Raw genomic sequence first — 20,866 nt, forward strand, 5'->3', positions numbered from 1 at the left:
CTGTACTCTAACATATTTTGAAAGCTTGCCTAAATACACTTTTAGAACTGCTAGACAAACAAGAGGATTAAAAACAGAAACATGCTATAATGCAAGCCTTCCATTAAGGATATTTTTCTTATACAATCAGAACCTGCACATGGAAGGGATACCATTCAACAGGATAACGGGTGCATCCAGTTTTGAGAAGTATAGGTTGGAGCCACACTCCCAAATTGGGTAAGGGCAGCTAAAACGTAGGTGGGCCCAATCAAATTAAATAAATTTAGATTCACCCACAAAGATTTATCCTACATACATACCTGTGTTTCCCCGAAAATAAGACCGTCTTATATTTTTTGAACCCCGAAATAAGTGCTTGGCCTTATTTTTGGGGAGGTCTTATTATTTTGGGGCATGTGAAGCAAGACGGGGCTCCTCTTGCCGTCTGACCTGATTTCCAGATCTGTCTCCCTAACCCTAACCAGAGGAAATGGCGGGACCGGCTGTGCATGCGTTTAAATTTTTTCGGGGAGGGCTTATTTTCAGGGAGGGCTTATTTTAGCGCATGAGCTCAAAAGCCCGATTGGGCTTATTATCAGAGGATGTCTTATTTTCGGGGAAACAGGGTACTCAATCTTCCCAATATATATGTATGCATATATACTCATACACTGGCTCAAAGGATGATAAGAAAGATCAAAGAGCAAAAGAACAGACTAAGGTATGAAAGGAAACAAAAAAGAACAAGGTAGTGAATAAGGGATGGGGATGGGGCAAACCAAGGAACAGGGCACAAAACATGGCAAGGAAAGGACAGGACAGGACAGGAAAACGCAGCAGAGTGTGAGAAGAGGAGGAGGAAGAAGAGGAAACAGCACCCAGGAGCGAAAGAAGGCAGTAGTAGGCTGAAAGGTCAGGTGTGAAGTCCAGCCCATGGCAAAATTGAGAGGTGGTAGATATGTAAGAGATAGGGAGTGTGTGTGCAAAGTTGCCTTGGACGGTCTTTCAAATCCCAGGTTTTGCACTTCAGTTCTATCAATTCTCCCCCTGTAGGTTTACAGGTTTGTGTTTTTATCAGTTTTGGTGTAGTGGTTAAGATGCTGGCCTAGAAACCAGGAGACTGAGAGTTCTAGTCCCACCTTAACATGAAAGCCAGCTGGGTGACTTTGGGCCAATAATTCTCTTTCAGCGCAATTCACCTCACAGGATTGTCATTGTGGGAAAAATAGGAGGAGGAACGGAACTTACATATGTTCGCCACTACTGGCGAGCTATTTATAAATAAAGGCAAGATAAAAATATAATAAAATAAATAAAGGCAAGGCAACCAAGTTCCAGGATACACTAATGCAAGCAGCAGGATGAAGTTGGCAGAAGAGATCAAATTAGTAGGGACAGTGCATTCCCCCCCCCCTTTTTTTTTAATACTACTACTCTGGAAATGTCTTATTCAACTCTTTTCATTTTTCTCTGCAGCCAAGTTTTAAAAGTGAAAGTAAAACTAGCTGGGCTTCGGGCTTCTTGCTCTCTCCCATCAAAACTCATATTCACACAAAGCGAATCCTTATGCATTCTACGCTTGACCTTGGAATGGTTTCCCTGCAATATTTGGAGATGCAAAGAAGTGAACCTGCATCTTCTTCATAAAACACAAAGTTTCTACAAACTATAGATCTATATCCTTCCCAACGTAAGTCTAACCTCCAAAATAAATTCCCATCAGATAAATGAACATTTGGATATAAAGCCTTCCTCTTTAAAGACCTACAAGCATATCATGCTCTGTTGTGAGAGCTATTAATATAAGTGAACAAAGAAAAGTTACTTTTTTGGATAAAAATATGGCATTATGGGCTACAAAATGTATTTCCAACTTCTTTTTCAGCTTCCTTTTTCTTGATATTTAGGAGATTCATAAAGGTGCATCTCTTTTGCCAGGGCTTTTCATTGTTAATCTATATCAATATCAATTTTAACACTGCTTTTAATTTTTGTTTTTACATTTTTTTTTACATTTTCTTTTTTAATTTTTAAATCCTGTCAGTCTCCTTGAATATTTACCTGAAAAGAGCATTTACATATAAATAAACAAAGAAATAGACTTACTGGCTCCACTTACGACATCTGGTTTCTTTTGCATGATTTCACAAAACTGCCTTTGAACATTTTCAAGCCATCCCGCCTGTTTATTTGGGTTTTTTAATACAGATAAAAGTTTGCTAACATCGTCATCTGAAACAAAGATGAAAATACCATTGCAAGTCTGAAAGTGGTAAAAAGATCTCTTGCTAGGACTCTTCTATTGTCCTAAAATTCGAAGAAAAGGGGTTCTAGACCATTTAAACAATTACTTTATCTGTGCATTCAGGTCTAAGTTGAAACTGGGAAAGGACAGCTATAATTATCAAACTTTTTTTTTTAATCAAGTTTGTCCCATAAACTGAAAACAACAGATAAGTTTCAAAAATGGAAAGAAGGTCATATAACAAAGGCAGAATGTCCAAATAACCCAAATTTGCAAGGAAAGAATTGGGAAACTTAAGGCTTAGTATGATTTAAAGCATGGGTATCCACCTTTTTGGCTTGCCTGGGCCACAATGAGTGAAGAGGAATTGTCTTACGCCAATATAAAATATATAGTATAGTTAAAGTACATAAATAACAAACTTTTTTAAAATCTTTTTTTAAAAAAACCTATCTTGTGGGGCCGCATTACTACCTGTCCAGGGCTATAGGTTGGATACACCTAATTTAAAGTTTGCTAATAATGCCAAAAATAACAGAAAAGGATCCTTTGGACTTGTGCAAAAAAAAGAGGAAAGTTTTAGTTCACTGTTTGGAGAAGATGGCAAGATGATGACAGGCAACAGGGAGAAGGCTGAACTGCCTAATCCCCATCTTGCATCTGGTGATGACAGCACCATTGCAATGGTGATGTCATCACCAGAAATCAAGTTCAATGCTGGTATGACTGGTAGAATATCTTCTATCGAAGGCATCAAAGTCAGTGTATTTAATTCGGAAGTAAAAAACACTCAAACTCTTTTAACATGAAGTTCAAGAAAGCGGTCCAATTCTAGCAACTGGAATTAGATTGATTTTTTTTTACCTACACATAGATGAAAAAGGAATTATATTCTGTACAAATATTTACTCCAAGACCTTGATATAATACTTAGTCACTGAAATCACTAAGTCGCCAAAGAATAAAATATTTCCTCATGGAAATAAGCATTGATTCTATGACAAATCTATGCTAAATTTACTCAGGGGATCATAATTGGGATTTCAGAGTTAACCATTCAGGTAATGTTACAGTATTCACAATTAGGGTTATTCAGTTAGTTGCAATATGGTGTGTCCTTATCGGTCAAACTTTACACAGGGATGGGAATATAATGGCTGTTCTCCAGAAACTCAACCTGCATTCATAATAGCAGAAGCTTCACTGGCTGAATGAAACTGGATAAGATGCTTTACTGCAAACAAGAAGAACATGCATATACTTAACTGCCTACCTACCTACTTAGAGACTGGCCTATTACAGAACATAACAATCAGGTTGTACATATCAATCATATCCCTTTCCTATTACGCTTTCGAATCAATGGATCTATGGCCATCCTTTACTGTGAGTCTGGCAGGTACTTGCTCAGTGTTTATACAATACTTCTCTCCAGCTCAGATACTCACCAGCTTCAGCCCTTGCACTTTTCATGCATGCATGAACATCTCATATTACTTAACTCATATATCACTCTCCCTAGTTTCTTTTTCCATCCCAGAAATTTTTTTAGCGTTCTGTAGTTATCGGGAAATTTTATTCCTTCTTTAATTTGGGCTACTTTTGACACGTATTCCCTCCCAAGACTGATTCTACTTCTACAAAAGGTTACGGCTCCTCTAAGCATATAAAAGCGATCGTTTTGCTACTTTAGGGCCTCTTTTAGCTGCAGTCCGGATGAAAAGCCATCACCTTATATTGTATTTCACCGATAGATGTCATAACCCCCTAAGGGAGTCATTATAAAGGCTAGCTATCTATTCATCTTTGCAATCTCTAGTCTGACAAAATATTTACATAGCTGCTCCCAAATATCAAGTAACTAAAATGCTATCCACATAGTTACAAATCTGATAAACACTGAGGGAAGAAAGCAGGGCATATCAACACAGCATGCTGCTAATTCATGCAGATTTGGAAGGTGAAGACTTCTGGATACATTTAAATGAGTAAAATGTAGCAGGTGAGAGATTTTTAAGTTTGTTTTTACATTTATACTATCTGAGATGGTTTATTTACACATGCACAATTGCCCCCCCTCCCAATGTATGTAATATTAATTATAAATTAACCTATTTTAAAACTATTTCCTTTGAGATGTTTGAAATTAAAAGTCTGTTTAGCAAGCTATTGTTTAGAAACTATACTGGGTTCCCAGTGATCAAGATTGTTTTTCTCAACTATACTGACAAGATTTGTGCTACAGTTTGCTTATTTCTACCTTTATCTAATATCAATTACTAATACCCCATTTCAAATGGACCTTTCCAAACAAAATAATAACTTGCAAGTGAGGATAACCCTCTTTATTAAACAAAAGTTATTTTTTTTCCTATTCTAATAGTTTATATTCAAACCACTCTAACAGTTTATTTTAGTTTTTAACTTTTATTTTTAAAATTTTCAATAAAATCATATTTTAAAAATGTCTGCTATGTTCATAAATTCAGAGAACAATAGCAAAGTTATCTCCTCTTGATGCAGTGTTTATCCAGTGCGTACATGAAAGAAGGTGTTTATACCTAAAGGATAACTGTATTTCAAACTAAAACAAAAGTATAATAGGCATAGATAACTCGATTCTGATCTTCTCCAGGGAATAAATACTACCCTTGGAACAGTAATCAAGTGAAGTAAAATTCCTTGCTTTGCAGAGTTAAGAAAGAAAATATTTTATGCGCCATATTTTTCGGAGTATAAGATGCACTCCCCCCCCCAAGGCTGAAAATTTGGGTGCGTCTTATACTCCGAATGTAGCCCCGCCCACCCGCTGGCCCCACCCTTCGGCTTCTGCACATCCTCTTCCTGGCTGCAGAGACTGCCACAGACAATGACTTGCATTTTTGGCTCCATGCCTCGCGTTTTCAGCTTCCAAACGCTCCGTTTGAGAGGCATTCAAAGCTGCGGGGATTGTCAAAGCACATTGCCGCCAATCACCACCTCTGTGCATCGCGTTTTTGACCTCTAGCATCGCATTTTAGACCTCCGCATGCCCCGTTTTTGGCCTCTGCGCATCGCATTTTCCGGTGGCAATCAGCAGCGATGTGCTTTGGTGATCCCTGCAGCCTTGAATGCCTCTCAAACAGAGCATTTGGAGGCTGAAAATGTGAGGCGCGAAACCCAAAATGGCAACCCAGAACAGCTGCTGCCTTGTCTTACCGCTTCCGCACTTCGCCTGCTTTACTCACTGGAGCTCCCTCCGACGATCAGCTGTGCTTTTGTAGCTGCTTATCAGCCCTAACGCGCACACTCACAACCAGCGAACTAATGTGCTGAAGCTGACCAGGCTAAGGACACTAGCCAGATGAATACTTGGTAGGCAGAGGCAGAATTTCCCCCACCCCCAAATTCCCCTAAAAATTAAGGTGCGTCTTATATTCCGGAGCGTCTTATACTCTGAAAAATATGGTATTTGTTCTATTTAAAAAATCTTACATGCTTAGAATCTATGAACTGAATGCAGTGCCTGTCTGGACAAGTATCTCCACATGTTCTGCTTCCTTCCACTCAAATTGTGCTTGGTGCGATTGCTATATCTGTGATAGTGGATAATTCAACAGTAAACAGAATCACACTGCATCTCAATGACAACATACAAGCCAAAAGATGACAGAAAATATAGTGAATCCAACCTTCTATTACCTCATAAACAATGTGTATATTTCATCTCACATACAGGAATTTCCCCTAAAGAGAGTTTTCAATGTGTAAAAAAACCCTGAAGTGGTAAAGATCGCTGAACTATCAAATAGCTACAGAGAATATATACTACTGTAGTTAACATATGAAACTGCAGCCTCATTAAACAATGCATACTTTATACTTTTTGTAGTACATCATAAAACCATAATGTACCTTTCCTTGAATGGTTTTTTCTAGGAAATTCAGCAAGATAGCATGCTGGCAAGGGATATGATGAAAACATTGGCCATGGATATGGATCATCACCCTAAGGAAGAGCACAGTGAAGAAGAAAGTTATGTTATATAATTTGTTCAACTCACTTAACTGAATTAAGCGTTCAATGAATAACAAAGAATCAGTATCTTAATTCCAGCATACTATTCTTGGTGCTACACTTTAATTTTATTATTAAAAAGCAGATCACTCCTAATTTTATACATTGAGTTGACTGGCAGAAGTAGACTGACTATGTTGGTCTATAAAAAAACAACAATCCATAGATAATTATGAAAGATAATAGAGGGATACGCAAAACAAACACTACATAATGGAAGTATTACAAGTCAGTGTTTTACAGATATAATTAATATGTGAAATAGCAAGATACTTGTTATCCATATTGCATCTATGTGATGTCAGAAAGCTATACTCTTTAAAGTGATGTTTATTATTTATGTATTATTTAGATTCTTTAAAGTGATGTTGATCCACCATGGAAAGGACAGGATGGAAGACCCAGTAAGAGCATGTTGTTATTGTCTGGCTGATGATTTGGTGAATAAAATCACTCACATTAGCTCCAAGCTAAACAAGGTGGATAGTATCTGATGACATGACAAGAGTTGACATCTTTAGGTGTTACTTGGAGATTTCCTGATATTTGTGTCATGAGAAAGTGGACAACATTCTAGTTTTGCCATCTGGGGACTTGATCCCTGATCTTTCTGGCTACCTAAATGGCCAGTGATGAAGCAAGAATTTGAATCTAGGCTACAAGCAATATTTCTCTTCAGGAATTACAAATGCCAGTGATCTTTTAAAAGGCATCCCTGCCGCCCAAAAATATGACGCGTGGAGGCCCAAAATGGGGCATGCGGAGGCCGAAAATGCGACGTGTGGAGGCGGCGATCGGCAGTGCTGTGCTGGGCCATCCCCGCAGCCTGGAATGGGTCTAAAATGGGGTGTGCGGAGGCTGAAAACATGTCATGTGGAGACCAAATGGCCAAACGGTAGGGGCTGGCGGGTGGGCAAGGCTTCGGCAACATTCAGTGTATAAGACGCACAGACATTTCCACCCACTTTTAGGGGGGGGGGAAGTGCATCTTATACTCCAAAAAGTATGGTATGTATCCTAAATCCTTTAGCATTGGATAACTATAATCCTATTTTCAACCTTCCCTTTCAGGAAACAATGCCTGAGAAAGTAGTGGAGTGACAACTACAATTGGATTCCTGCAATTTACTTTGCATGGGTGACCATTCGGAAACTTCAACTGGTGAAACATGCAGCAGCCCTTGGGTTTACGAGAAAGTCTCACTACTGCCATAATACCGTTATGGAAGCTGCATTGGCTGCCAGTGTTATTTCCATCAAGGTGCCGGTCTATAAAATCTTAGGTGGCTCAGGGCTTGGGTATCTCCAAGATTCCCTTTCCCAGACGGTTCCCCCTCCATCAATCAGAGTGCATAGACAATGCCTGTTTAAGGTCCCCTACTTATCATGACGTCAACAAAGGACTCACAGAAACAGAGTTCTCTTTCAGAGGGCTTTCCTTTGAAGCAGAAAACCTCATGAAACAAGGGTGGCTCTGTTTTCATGGCCTTCTGAAGGCTGATCAACTTTTAGCTGTTTCAAAATTTCTTCATAAACTGAAGAAATCTTGTTGCTGCTAAAAATGGATGGTTGTTGCAATGTTTAAAGTTTATAACATACAGGTAGTCCTCAACTTACGACCATAATTGAGCCCAAAATTTATGTTGCTAAGTGAGAAATTTGCTATGTGGGCTTTGCCCCATTTTACAACTTTTCTCGCCACATTTGTTAAGTGAATCACTGCAGTTAAATTAGTAGCAAGGTTGTTAAGTGAATCTGGTTTCCCCATTGACTTTGCTTGTCAGAAGGGCGCAAAAGGAGATCACGTGATTCTGGGACACTGCAACCGTCATAAATGTGAGTCAGTTGTCAAGCATCCAAATGTAAATCACATGAGCATGTGAATGCTGCAACTGTCATAAGTGTGAAAAATGGTCATAAGCCAGTATTTTTCAGTGCCGTTGTAACTTCAAACAGTCACTAAATAAACTGTTGTAAGTGGAGGACTATCAGTATATGGTTATTTATTATAATTACTGTATTGGTATAGTGTTCATATTGTCTTTTTAAGATTGAAACAGTCTATCAATTCTATAGCTAATTAATTAAAATTAAATACAGAGTTAATCAAAATGAAATGAAGTGCAATATTTTTTTTTAAAATGCACGCATGTAGAGCAGGAGTGTCAAACTCAATTTCATCGAGGGTCGCATCAGGGTTGGGTTGGGGCTGGGTGGGCATGGCCACGGTGAGCATATCCAGCTCAACATCAATCGTATCAGGGGCACCTGTGGAGGCCCAAGTGCTCTGCCAGCAAAAACAGGCCCCCGAGCTCAGTTTTTGTCTGCAATGGCCTCCTGCAACCCTCTGCCAGCAAAAACGGAGCACGCGAAGGCCATCTGCAGCCCTCCTGAGCTCAGTTTTCTCTGGCAGAGGCACCACAGCCCGGTCCTCCATTGTTTCCAAGGTGGCCCCATGGGCCAGATCTAAGCACCCCGTAGGGTGGATCCGACCCCCGGGCCTTGAGTTTTACAACCCTGATGTAGAGGGGTTACTTAGAATAGTGGTAGCTCAGCTTTGCTATAGATTCTCAACAGTTGAGGTCTTCAACCTTGGGAGTTTAATATTTTGTACATATTTTTTTAAAAAAATTTGATTTATATGCCGCCCTTCTCCGGAGACTCAGGGCGGCTTACAATGCGCTAAGCAATAGCCTTCATCCTTTTGTATATTTATACAAAGTCAGCTTATTGCCCCCACAACTGGGTCCTCAATTTACCTACCTTAGAAAGGATGGAAGGCTGAATCAACCTTGAGCCTGGCGAGATTCGAACCTGCAGTAATTGCAGGCAGCTGGTCTTAATAACAGGGTGCTTTAGACCACTGTACTACCAAGGCTCTTAAATAATAAATATTTATTTATTTATTTATTTATTTGTTTGTTTGTTTGTTTGTTATCAAATTTTTATACCGCCCTTCTCCCAAAGGGACTCAGGGCGGTGTACAGCCAAGATAAAAACCAACAATATAAAAGTTAAAAACAATTTAAAATTATTAGATCGTTTGGCCAATCATCTAAAACACAATAACCCATTAAAATAATATTTTAGGCCAGCCCTGCTTGATGGAATAATAGCGTTTTAAGGGCGCGGCGGAAGGTACGGAGGTCGGAAATCCGGCGAATCTCCGGGGGCAGCTCGTTCCAGAGGGTAGATGCTCCCACAGAGAAGGCTCTCCCCCTGGGGGTCGCCAGTCGACACTGTCTAACCGACGGCACCCTGAGGACACCCTCTCTGTGGGAGCATACTGGTCGGTGGGAGGCTATCGGAGGCAGAAGGCAGTCTCGTAAATATCCAGGTCCTATGCCATGGAGCGCTTTAAAGGTGGCGACCAACACCTTGAATTGTACCCGGAAGACCACTGGGAGCCAGTGCAGCTTGCGCAGGAACGGTGTTACATGGGAGCACCGAGTTGCCCCCATAATCACCCACGTGGCTGCATTCTGGACCAGCTGGAGCCTCCGGGTTCTCTTCAAGGGGAGCCCCATGTAGAGAGCGTTACATTGGGGAATAAACTTTAACACTGAGTAAGCAATGCATATCTGGGGCATAAACTCAGAAGTTATGAGAAGCACTCCAACACTGATTTTCTAAAGCTGCTCAGAAGAGCAGCAGATGTTTTAAACAAATCATTGATTAAATAAAAGAGAAAATAATCAATAATCAATCATTATTACCTACAGTGAGGCTAGATGAAAAGGAAAACATAAAATACATTTACAACCTTATGCAGTACTCTCAGAGGCAAGATCCGTTCAGTTGGGCCCCCGATGTGACTTATTCTAACGAGAATATGGTTTCTCTCAACCGATAAGCCATCAATTATAAATTGCCTGCAGCAAAACAAAACTGAACTGAGAAATGACTACAAAACTCAAAATGTAACACTTGGGATCCAGATCATTCACAAAACAGCTCCCATTCATTTGCCAATGTGGGAGCGCCAAACTTGGTTTTGAGCAAGGATCCAGCAATTGGCATTACAATTACAAAAATGGGGAACAGGCATACACCATCTTCCAATACAGAAGCTTCCCTTAATGCCACACAGGATGAGTTTATTAAAGGTCTATACCAGGAGTGTCAAATTCGATTTCATTGAGGGCGGAATCAGGGTTGTGTTTGACCTCGGGGGGCCAGAGTGGACGTGGCCAGGGTGGGCATGGCCAGCTCGACAACACTCGTGTTGGGGGCCATGTGGTGGCCCGAGTGCTCTGCCAGAGAAAACGGGCTCCTGAGCTCCGTTTTCGGCTACCCCTCTGCCAGCCTTCTGCAATCCTCTGCCAGTGAAAATGTACCTCAGGAGAGCCGTCCACAGCCCTCCTGAGCTCTGTTTTTGCTGGCAGAAGCACCATAGACTAGTCCTTCACTGTTTCCAGGGCAGCCCCATGGGCCAGATCTAAGCACCCCGCAGGACAGATCCGGCCCTCAGGTCTTGAGTTTAACTCCCCTGGTCTATACTGAACAGCAGTGGCCCCCAACCTTTTGGACACTAGGGACTGGTTCCATGGAGAGAGATTTTTCTGTGGATCGGAGGGGATGTGGTTTTATGTACTGTCTGCATCCCGTGGATGGGGCTTCGCTTGTTTGTATGGCCCGTTTTCTGGCATGCTATGGACTGGTGCCAGTTCACGGACCTGGGGTTTGGATCCCCTGCTGTATAGTATTTAGATTATTCATCTGATTTCTGAGCTGCACTAACACTACTTCTTAAGAGCATCTTATAAAACAGAAGCTAAAAACTGGAAGTGGTTGACATCTTCAATCAGATAACAGATGGACAGATGCATGGATACTTATCATTGTTAATTCCTTTAGAGACAAGCTTTAAGAAAACAAGAGTAAGCTGTAATATTGGAATGCCTATTCACAGAACTCAGCACTTTTCTGCTACTACTGCTACTATGACTACTATTATTACTACATTTATCCCATCTCCTATTTTTTCCAGAACAACCACGCTATAAGGTGGGTTGGGGCTGAAAGAGTGTGTCTCACACAAAGTCACTCAGTCAGCTTTCATTTCTAAGGGTGTTTTAGAACTCATAGTCTCCTGATTTCCAGGGCAACACCTTAACCACTACTCCAAACTGACATCTCTAAATATGCCCCAGAGGACCAGGAAGAATACAGAGAACCATGTTTTAGAGTCACAACATTTTAAATGATTGTTTCTTACCGAGGAGTTTCAGAAACACTGATGGCATTTTCATTCTGGGCATCTAAAAGCACTTCTGATACCTTGTATTGAGATTCTAGAAGCAGAAATGTATTTAGATCACAGCACAGCACATTTAATAACCTGTAAGACACAATATACAAGAATGATAGTTAGACGTCTTGGTGATGCAGAGATGTTAAAACCTAAACAGTAAGATTTCAGACTCAGCTTGTCCTTTATACATGAAGTAACATAATATGGAAGGTTAATATTGTTTGTTATCCCCACTTGGTGTGAAAATTAATTTTTTATGCATTTTGAGCTGGAAAAATATCACATGTAAGTCAACTTTGTACAAAGTCAGGCGATTCATCCACTTAGCTATTATCATCTATTCTGATGAATAGCTTTGTATCCTCCTTGTTTGTGATCCTTCTAAGATGGTGGGACTGATTTGATTACACTCCAGGCAAAAGATAACTCACAGATTCTCCACACAAAAATATCAATTGATGCAATTATTTTCAACCTTTCACCTATTATTGAAATTATCCTTTGCGGGCAGGCGGGAGGGTGGGGGGGGGGATGAGTAGCTATATAAATTTGATAAATGAATTAAATAGCTGAGATTCAGGTAACCACCTTTTCCCAGCAGCCTGCAGAAGCCAGGAAGGATAAGGATCCAGCTCATATATTAAAGAAGACATACAAAACATTTTACCCACTTAATGATATAGGGCACAGGATCATAAAAGTTATGGACAACATGACAAGAGAGTTCCTTAGGCCCTGCTTGTATTTTGGCCATGTGGAGTCAAGACTGAAGTGAATCCCAAAGATGCTTTTTCAAGAGGCTACTGGATTTTCTTATAAGCACCTTTGGGATAACCATGACCTCGATGACTGAGGATCTCCAAAGACAACTGGAGTGGATCTGAACAACTTTGTGATCAAAGTGCTTTGTCCACTGGCCATTGTAACCAGGTTTGAATTCTTGATATTGGCTATGCCCAAAGGGGAATTTGTCATCCTAAAACATTGGGAGACAACCTGATGATGCAGAAAGAGAGAAATAAGGGTGTTTTATCTCTTATTGCTATAGCATAGCTCCAAAGCTCAATCAGATCCTTTTTTTTCCCTTCCATCACTTCTATCGCTTCATGTTCTAGAGGTCCTCAATATACTAAAATGCCATAACCATAGCCACAAGCTAACATAATGCCTTCTGTGGTCAAAATTCTTCAGCAGTATTTGATTATTTAAAGAACAAACAAACACCCATTGTATTATATTGTTTCGTGGTGCTTTGTCTCAAGCAGACTGTCAACTGGACCATTTTTAGTTTCTACTCCCACAAAAATGAGAGCTCTTCCCAAGCATCATTCCTTTATGTATTGAAAAAGAAATTCAGCAGAATTAAAGCAGTACACGTGCACAATAGAAAACTGTAAAAAGAATAGATTTCTACCTACAAGTAGAAAACTTTTAATTAAAAGTGCAGCTGACCTGAGTAACTTTAGCCAACTCCATGTGGCTACAGAAATCTGGTGCTGCTACAATTCTGTTTTTTAAATCAATCAAAATCAGATAAGAAAAAAAAATTGTACACCACTAGTCTGAACCAAATTTTTAAGTATGTTACCTATATTCTTTGAGAAAAATGGATGAAATGAAAAGAGTTCTGATTATCTTATAGAACAAAAACTAATATGGAAGCAAACTTTTTTTTCAAAATTTAAAAAAATCACTTTCAGGTTTATCACAGAGCTTGGTCTTACCTATGCTATTTTTCCAAGAATCTATTTTTATCGGCAAGTGGAAATAATAGCAGTAGACTATTTTTCCTCTCATTTGTTTACTGCTAAAAATGGCAAAATTTTGAAAGTGCCACCTAGAAAATTGCATGGGCATGCCCAAGTAACTGCAAGGTGTCAAGTCTGACTTTGAGGTCTTATATATATCTATGTTTGTGTGCAAATAATAGCACAAAGCTACTACAGGCAATACAAAAATAATAATATTTTGTCCTAACAACATATGTTTTATGTTTTATTCATAAAATTATTTTCTATAAACTTCAGAAAAATCATTCATTTGTTGGTATATCTCAAGAAATGATACTGTAAGATTAATATTTAGGCATTCAATGTGTATGTAAATATTTATGCAACAATAGGTTTATGACTTATGATCATGTCATTTTGTAATGTTTCAACTCTGAAAAGCTAAGTATGAATTATTTACAACTAATCAGTTTTTTGGGGGAAAACAGTGCTATGGTGTACTCAGAAATCAGTGCAAACTTTTAAAAAAAATACATCAATGGCTTTTCACAGCTATAAAGTCTTTGACAGTTTAATTGATTGCATCAAAAATAAAACATAAATATTGGCATTAGGCTGAGAGAGTTCATCCACCCACAAGAATAACGTGGAGCATGGGTTAGATAGTTTTCTTCAATGGTTTGTGCTCTCTTGACGTTCCATAAAGCAGTTAAAACAACATAGGTCCACCATGCTTTTAATAGTTTATGGGTGCTCATCAGGGTGGATGTGTTAATAATTTTAATATGTTACTTTAAATAACATTGAATAACAGGCTCTTTGACTGGAGCAGGTTACAAAAATTGTAGGCAAATTACCGGTAAATCACTAGTATAATTTTAATCCAAAGAAAATTGTTGATAACCATTTCTAATTGTTATATTGTTCTAAATAACTTTTTGTTAAATTCTCTGAACTTTGTTTTTAAATGTTAAAAACTCCCGACTATCTTAGACTGTGAGTAACAGGTGCTTTATTTCATTCTTGGTTTCTTGCATTCAGAGGCATATTTTTCCCCGTAAATGCTGTTTAGAGAAAAATCAAATGAGAAACTAATAGAATGTTATTCATTAAAGTCCAGCATGTTGCATGATTAGTATATTGTCAATAAAAGTGACAACGTATCAATTTTCTAGGATATTGTACATGCTTTCCAGAACTATTGGAAAAGATGTTCTATAAAATATATTTAAAAGTTCACTTAAATGTGGAAACTAGAATAAATCACACTTGCTTTGTTTTTTAAATAAAAACTTGAGCGACTGCAGTAAAATTCCAACAAACATAAAACAAAAATAGAGGTAATAAGATGGCTGATTATTAAAGCCACACAGCGGTTCAGTTTCAATTCCAAAAATGTGTTTTCAAGCTCATGGGAGTACAAACAGAGTACCATCTACAACTCCTTACAGCAACTCACCATACTGTGTGCTCTCCTAAGAGAGGCAATGAAGACCAACAATAAAATATCTGATATAGGAAATGAACTAAAACAACTATATTAATAACTAGTCTTGACAGGTTGCAAGATTACTGGAAGAGAATAATGGTTTTAATCCAGATAATGCATCTTCAAAACAGAGAATCCAATTTAAAACCCTTATGCACTGAGAAAGCCTTGTGGCACTTCAGGTACAAATCAAAAGCTAAAATTAACTTGGGGCTTATCATTATGCTCAGAAAGGACATGCATATATAACTGAATGACAATTACTTTAGCACATTTACTTGAGAACATGCTGAGTTACTTACTTTGGGGAAATGCTGCACATTCTCAAGAGTGTTAATGAACTGCTGTCAGAGAGACTGGGAAACTGCTGATTTCAGAACTGAAATCTATGGGGAAATCTACTTTTTTTTAAGACTCCCCAGCAATCTTATCGAACAGGCATCTACAACAGCTGGAAATTCTCCCAAGCACAGCCATCCCTCAAAATGGTAGCTTTGGGGAAAGGATAAGCGGTATGAAAAAAGAAATGCATATTCCCATGTTCATTCATAATACTGCAGATAAAGATTTTGTGAAACAAGAGCACTAGACCAGGGGTGTAAAACTCGATTTCATTGAGGGCCGCATCAGGGTGGTGTTTGACCTTGGGGCGCTAGGGTGGACATGGCCAGGGTGGTGTGGCCAGCTTGATGTCACTCATGTCGGCGGCGCCTGTGGTGGCCTGAGTGTTCTGCCAGTGAAAACGGGCTCCCAAGCTCCATTTTCGGCTACAACGGCCTCCTGCAACCCTCTGCCAGTGAAAACGGAATTCGGGAGGGCCCCATGCAGCCCTCCCGAGCTCCATTTTTGCTGACAGAGGCACTGTGGGCTGGTCCTTCACTGTTTCCAGGGCAGCCCTGTGGGCCAGATCTAAGCACCCGGGGGGCGGATACGGTTCCCAGGCCTTGAGTTTGACACCCCTGCATTGTTCACTTAAGTATAGCCAACTCTAGGCAGAAAATGGACATCTTAAGCATCAGTAAGATTTAGAAATCCTCATACCTATTAGAGAGAACATTTGGCCTATACAACATTGACATCAGCTGCAAGAGGCTGAGATATATGTTGTGATCTTCTATTTTTCAAGTGTATAGTATGATATGTAGGTTATGTTGAGTTAGTGCATAAGCATTTGAGAAATACACCCAAGGACAATACCTACAATCTGGACACTTGTAATTAAAATGAGAAAAAGACAGTCATACAGAGTTCCATTCTCAGACATGATTCTGCAAAAATCTCTGAAGAATCTGGCTCTGATAAGAGATCTCTCCAAAACTGGAAAACTTGCTGGCTGTGTATTTCTAGCTAATCAAATACTGAATATCATAGTTATATGCATATTATATATCAATGTGAGATATTTTACTTGTCTCCGTATTCCTTCTCACTTTGCCTGGATTCTTAAGCACTCGTTTTAATTGGCACTGGCAATAAGAAGTAACAAGAAGGAGAAAAAGTTATACATTTTACCTTGTTAAATAAATCAGGCAGAAAAGCATCTTACCTCAGTCCAAAGATATGAGACTGCTCATAGTTGAATAATGAATGGATTTTAGCTTCAGTGTTAACAACTATAAGCCTGTCAATTATATCCTGAAATACAAAAACTGGTTTTACCAACTTTTGATCGTCATCGCTTCAGTTGCTGTTAGGTCTTTAAAAGCTGTTTTTAAAGTATATGAATACTTGATGAGAATACCTTTAGATACTCTAGGCTTTTAATACTGAGCTCCTTAGTAACCTTACCTTTATACAGAGATATATCTATAAGGGATGGTCAAAAAAGGCAAAATGGTAGCTGGGACTGTGTGACTGAAGCCCGATCCTTTTCTTATAGGTCACACAATGATGTAGATAACAAAGGGAGAAATTTCTATGATGTGGTCATGGACCGACTACCATACTGATTTTTTTTTTACATATACATATACCCATGTGCATGATAGATATCTAGATAGATATATCTAGATAAATATTTCTAGATATCTATCTAGATCTATCAATCAATCGATCGACAGACAGATACAGACACACAAACACACAGTCCCTTCTGATATTAGGTTGAGAAATGAAGCTGATTTTTTAAAAGAAAAATCTGAAAGACCTTTCTAGCTGAGTTATCTATGACCAAAGCACAAATTTCAAGCAGAGTTACTTCCTTACACCTCAAAAAGTAAGATAAATTCACAATTTTTGGTCTGCCAAGACCAATGAAAAGAAACCAAGGATTTCTAACTCTAACTGGAAACTAGTTATAAAGTGTATTTATTTAGTTATGCAGGCTTCCTTACATATATGATTTATATTATATAAATAACCTTCTTACCATAATCATACTTACCATATTTCTACAAAGACAAAAGAAAATAGCTTTTGCAAATTAAACTTTTGCTATGATTATGGAAAAAAAGCTTAAGTGTAATCTGCACACAGACTGCCCTCGTGCTGCATGTAATGAAACTACCAAAAACATATTAAAGATTTATCGCCAATGTAGCAGAGAATCAAAACATTACATTTTTATCATTCCTTGCAAAACAATCATTCCACGTATCTTTTTAAGAGGATAAGAAAAAACACTACTTACAACAACATCTGTAGGAACTTCACGAAGAGAATACTCTGCTTTATTAGGTATCTCTTGATCACCTATCAGTTCATAAACAGCAGGACAGGACAGCAAATTTATCAGAGCTAGGAAAAACTAAGGAGGAAAGTGGTACAGATGATAAGACAATAATAATGGCAATTCATTTAAAGCCTCTTACACAAGCATTACCCTCTACTTTGGGAAAACGTATAAAATATCCAAAATTTTATCACACCATTTTTGGCTTCTTAGCTTCAATTAAAGCTTTCAAGACATATAGAGCAAGAAGAGAAAAGAGCAAGACTAACAATGGGTAATTATTTATTATTGAATTAATTATTTGCAGGGTGCCTTCCATGGATTATAGAGTAGGAGGAATCCAATCCAATACCAATCAGGCAACAAGAACTCTTTAACTTTCTGAAATTAATACAAAGTCCTAAAATTAAAACAGATTTTTAAAAAGCTGGCCACTTCATATAAGGGACATACAAGCATGAAAATATAACAGTGTCCCCCTCCCAAAGAATAAAAATCTGATTAAAATATCTTTAAAAGACCTGGGTAAGAAATCACTTCCTTAATTGTAATGACAAAACCAGCCTTGGCTTCATCAGCAAGCCATTCTATATTTTATGCCTGCTACAGAAAAAAACAAAATTAGCTGTTGAGTATGTCAGTGGAGCAGCAAAAAATAACCTCCTGAAAAGCTAGAAAAGGTGGCAGGCTGCATGGTCTAGGCCGGGGTGGAGAACATGGAGCCATGCTGGCTCAGGAATTAAAGTCCATAAATCATAAAAAAGGCCAAGGTTCCCCATCCCTAGTCTAGGCAGTTCTGGAAGTAATCTGTAAGATTTTAGTGAGCTTGAAAAGCAAAGAATAATACACTCTGCTGTTTCCATACAGGGATTATGAAACCTCTCCTGGAAGTATAACACGATCCTGCTGCCACATTCCATACTATTTCCCCCCAGACATGTTTTTTTTTTCTGGGGGGGGGGTGTCTTTTAACCTTCCCTAACATTGGGGGGAGGTTATGTTCTCCTGGTTGACTGTAAATTGAGATTTGCTGTTTGTGAAACTGAACAATTATTATGTTTTAATTGTTGGCTTTAACTTTGTATGCTGTCCAGAATCACTTTTGTGAGGGGGAGGCCTCATAAATTGTTTAAAATACAAACAGATAAATAAATCTTCTAGGCATACAGTACATTACCAGTGTAGGTAACACCAAGTCTAGGATTCATCACATCCACAAAAAGATGCAAATGCTAATAAATGTTCTCCCCTTCCACCATGTGCCAATATAATATCAAGATTGGTTCTGGGAGAACCTCTAAACTGTGAACCTGGTCAGGAGCATCTCCCAAATTCTGAAGTCCAGGCTCTCAAATTAAATTTATCAATTAGAGGGAAAACTTAAATGGATGGTAGATCAAGTATTTAAAGCCAGCTTGGCAATTAGGTAGCAAATGAAGAACAGTAACAACAGAGGCTGCCAAAAGTTTAAGTGTTGATGCATCCAGCTACCTCCTGTATGAAATAAAGTGTACTAAACAGACTCTTCTGTGAATAACACTGGCAAAAATTGGTAGCATATAACACAGCGGTTCTCAACCTGGGGGTCGCGACCCCTTTGGGGGTCGAACGGCCATTTCCCAGGGGTCGCCAAAGCCCTCTCTCGCCCCCCCCCCACGCCTTCACTCACCCTCACTCTCTGCTCTGTTGGATCGCCCGGTCGCCGTTTGCTTACCCCGCCCACTCCCAATCTATTGCTGCCTCCGGAGTCCCAGCTGATGGCTAGAGGGAAAAAAAAACTTTAAATTCTTGCCGCGGGGCTTCAAAGAGCTAGCTGCAAAGAGGTAAATTCCTGGAGCAATTTTTTTTCCCCCTAGCTCTGCTGAAAAGCAAAATTGAAAGTAAGCAGGGTCTTGGCTACAACGTGACAAAATGAGGCAGAGAGATTTCTTTTTCTTTTTCCTCACCAAAAAAGGTAGGTACAAAGCTGCAAACAATGGGAAATTTAGGGCAAGACGAGGTTCAAGATTTTAAAACACAAAAGAAAAAAAGCTCTATTTAACTAGGGAATTGTAATAATTGAGATACTATTAATTGTATATTGTGTTGAAAGCAGAAATGGTTAAATTGTGGTTTGGAGGAATATATGGGGGAAATTATTTGGTTTATTATTATTGGTAAATATAATTAATTGATTTGTAAGAAATTGGATTGCATGGAAATAATTGGAATATTCATGTTCATATTGATAAATATACAAAAAAGATAGTTATATAACTAATTGGTTTATATTAAAATGTTGAATTTGTATTAAACAACTGTATTACATAATTAACCAATGTGAGGATGGATATAAAAATAGATGACAATGCGAAGGGGTATGGTATAGAATAGAAGGGAAAAATTGAATTTGATTAAGATTAGAGATGAGGATGAAGGGTAATATTGGTTTTTTTTAAAAAATAGATGAGGAATAAATATGGTAAAAAGGAAATATAGAAATTGTAAATTTAATTGAAATGACTAAATACTGTGTTGGAAGAAATATCCTTCTGGGTTCTGCTCCAAGTGGGGAAAAAGACACTGGAAACATGGAGACTGCTTGGAAAGATGGTTTAATGGTGGACAGGATCACATGGCTTGATGGGGCCCATTGTGTTAGTTTCTGTTGCTATTGTGTTGCAAATGTCCTTTGACAAAGGATTGACTTTCTGCCTCAGGCCCATTAACAAAGGGTGGGGGGCAGGAAGGTGGGAGCTGATTTGTCTGTAAAATATGCTTCTCCATTTCTCATCCAGGGAAATATAATATTCTGCCTTTTTAATATTTCCCAAAATATTTCATTCTTCTAGGAAAGGGGTGGGTGCTAACCTCCTACAACTGTTTAAATTTGTGAACCGGCCAAATACTCTGTTCAAAGAAAATATGTTGTATGTTTGTATGTGTGTTTCTAATTATTGCTATTTATTGCTATTTGTTCTCTTTTATTCTTTAAAGTTTAACAATTCATTCTTTATCTTAATATCTGTATATTTGTTTGGGGTTGGCTTTCTTCCCTTTCATCTTTTTTATTGTACAGCAATCTTTCTCCTCAAACCTACCACCTCTGTCTTTTCTTTCTTACTTACTTTGTCTTCCCCCCCTCTTCTTCTTCTCCCTACTTCCTCTTTCTTTCTCCTTCTCCTCCTCTCTTCCTCCCTCTCTTACCCTCATTCCTACTCTAATTTCCCTTCCCTTCCTTCATCCCTCTCTATTGCTGTATCCTTTTATGCATATGGACTACTCAGAGGGCTGAAAAAGTTATTTTTGACTGGTCCTCACACTTTTGACCAGTCCTCGAACTTACGACTGTCCTCACAATTTACGTTTTTGCCCTATCTTGTCACCATGGTGAAGAGAAGCAGTTGTGAAATGAGTGACACGGTTGTTAAGAATTGTACAATGGGCATAAATGATGAC

General features: G+C 38.7%; 1 protein-coding gene across 1 annotated transcript in view; it reads right to left on the reverse strand.

Annotated features, from left to right (window-relative positions):
• The window catches only part of TBC1D32 (TBC1 domain family member 32), a 99,452-nt gene that overhangs the window by 33,542 nt on the left and 45,044 nt on the right, over window positions 1-20,866 (reverse strand). Inside the window, exons 22-27 of the mRNA XM_034418705.3 lie at window positions 17,387-17,503; window positions 16,304-16,392; window positions 11,503-11,625; window positions 10,048-10,156; window positions 6,122-6,215; window positions 2,089-2,214 (exon numbers count right to left, since the gene is read on the reverse strand). Coding sequence (XP_034274596.2) covers window positions 2,089-2,214; window positions 6,122-6,215; window positions 10,048-10,156; window positions 11,503-11,625; window positions 16,304-16,392; window positions 17,387-17,503 — 658 coding nt within the window. The remainder of the gene's footprint in view (window positions 1-2,088; window positions 2,215-6,121; window positions 6,216-10,047; window positions 10,157-11,502; window positions 11,626-16,303; window positions 16,393-17,386; window positions 17,504-20,866) is intronic.

Source organism: Pantherophis guttatus, chromosome 1 (assembly GCF_059756535.1).
Source record: "Pantherophis guttatus breed Tessera chromosome 1, ASM5975653v1, whole genome shotgun sequence".
NCBI lineage: Eukaryota > Metazoa > Chordata > Lepidosauria > Squamata > Colubridae > Pantherophis > Pantherophis guttatus.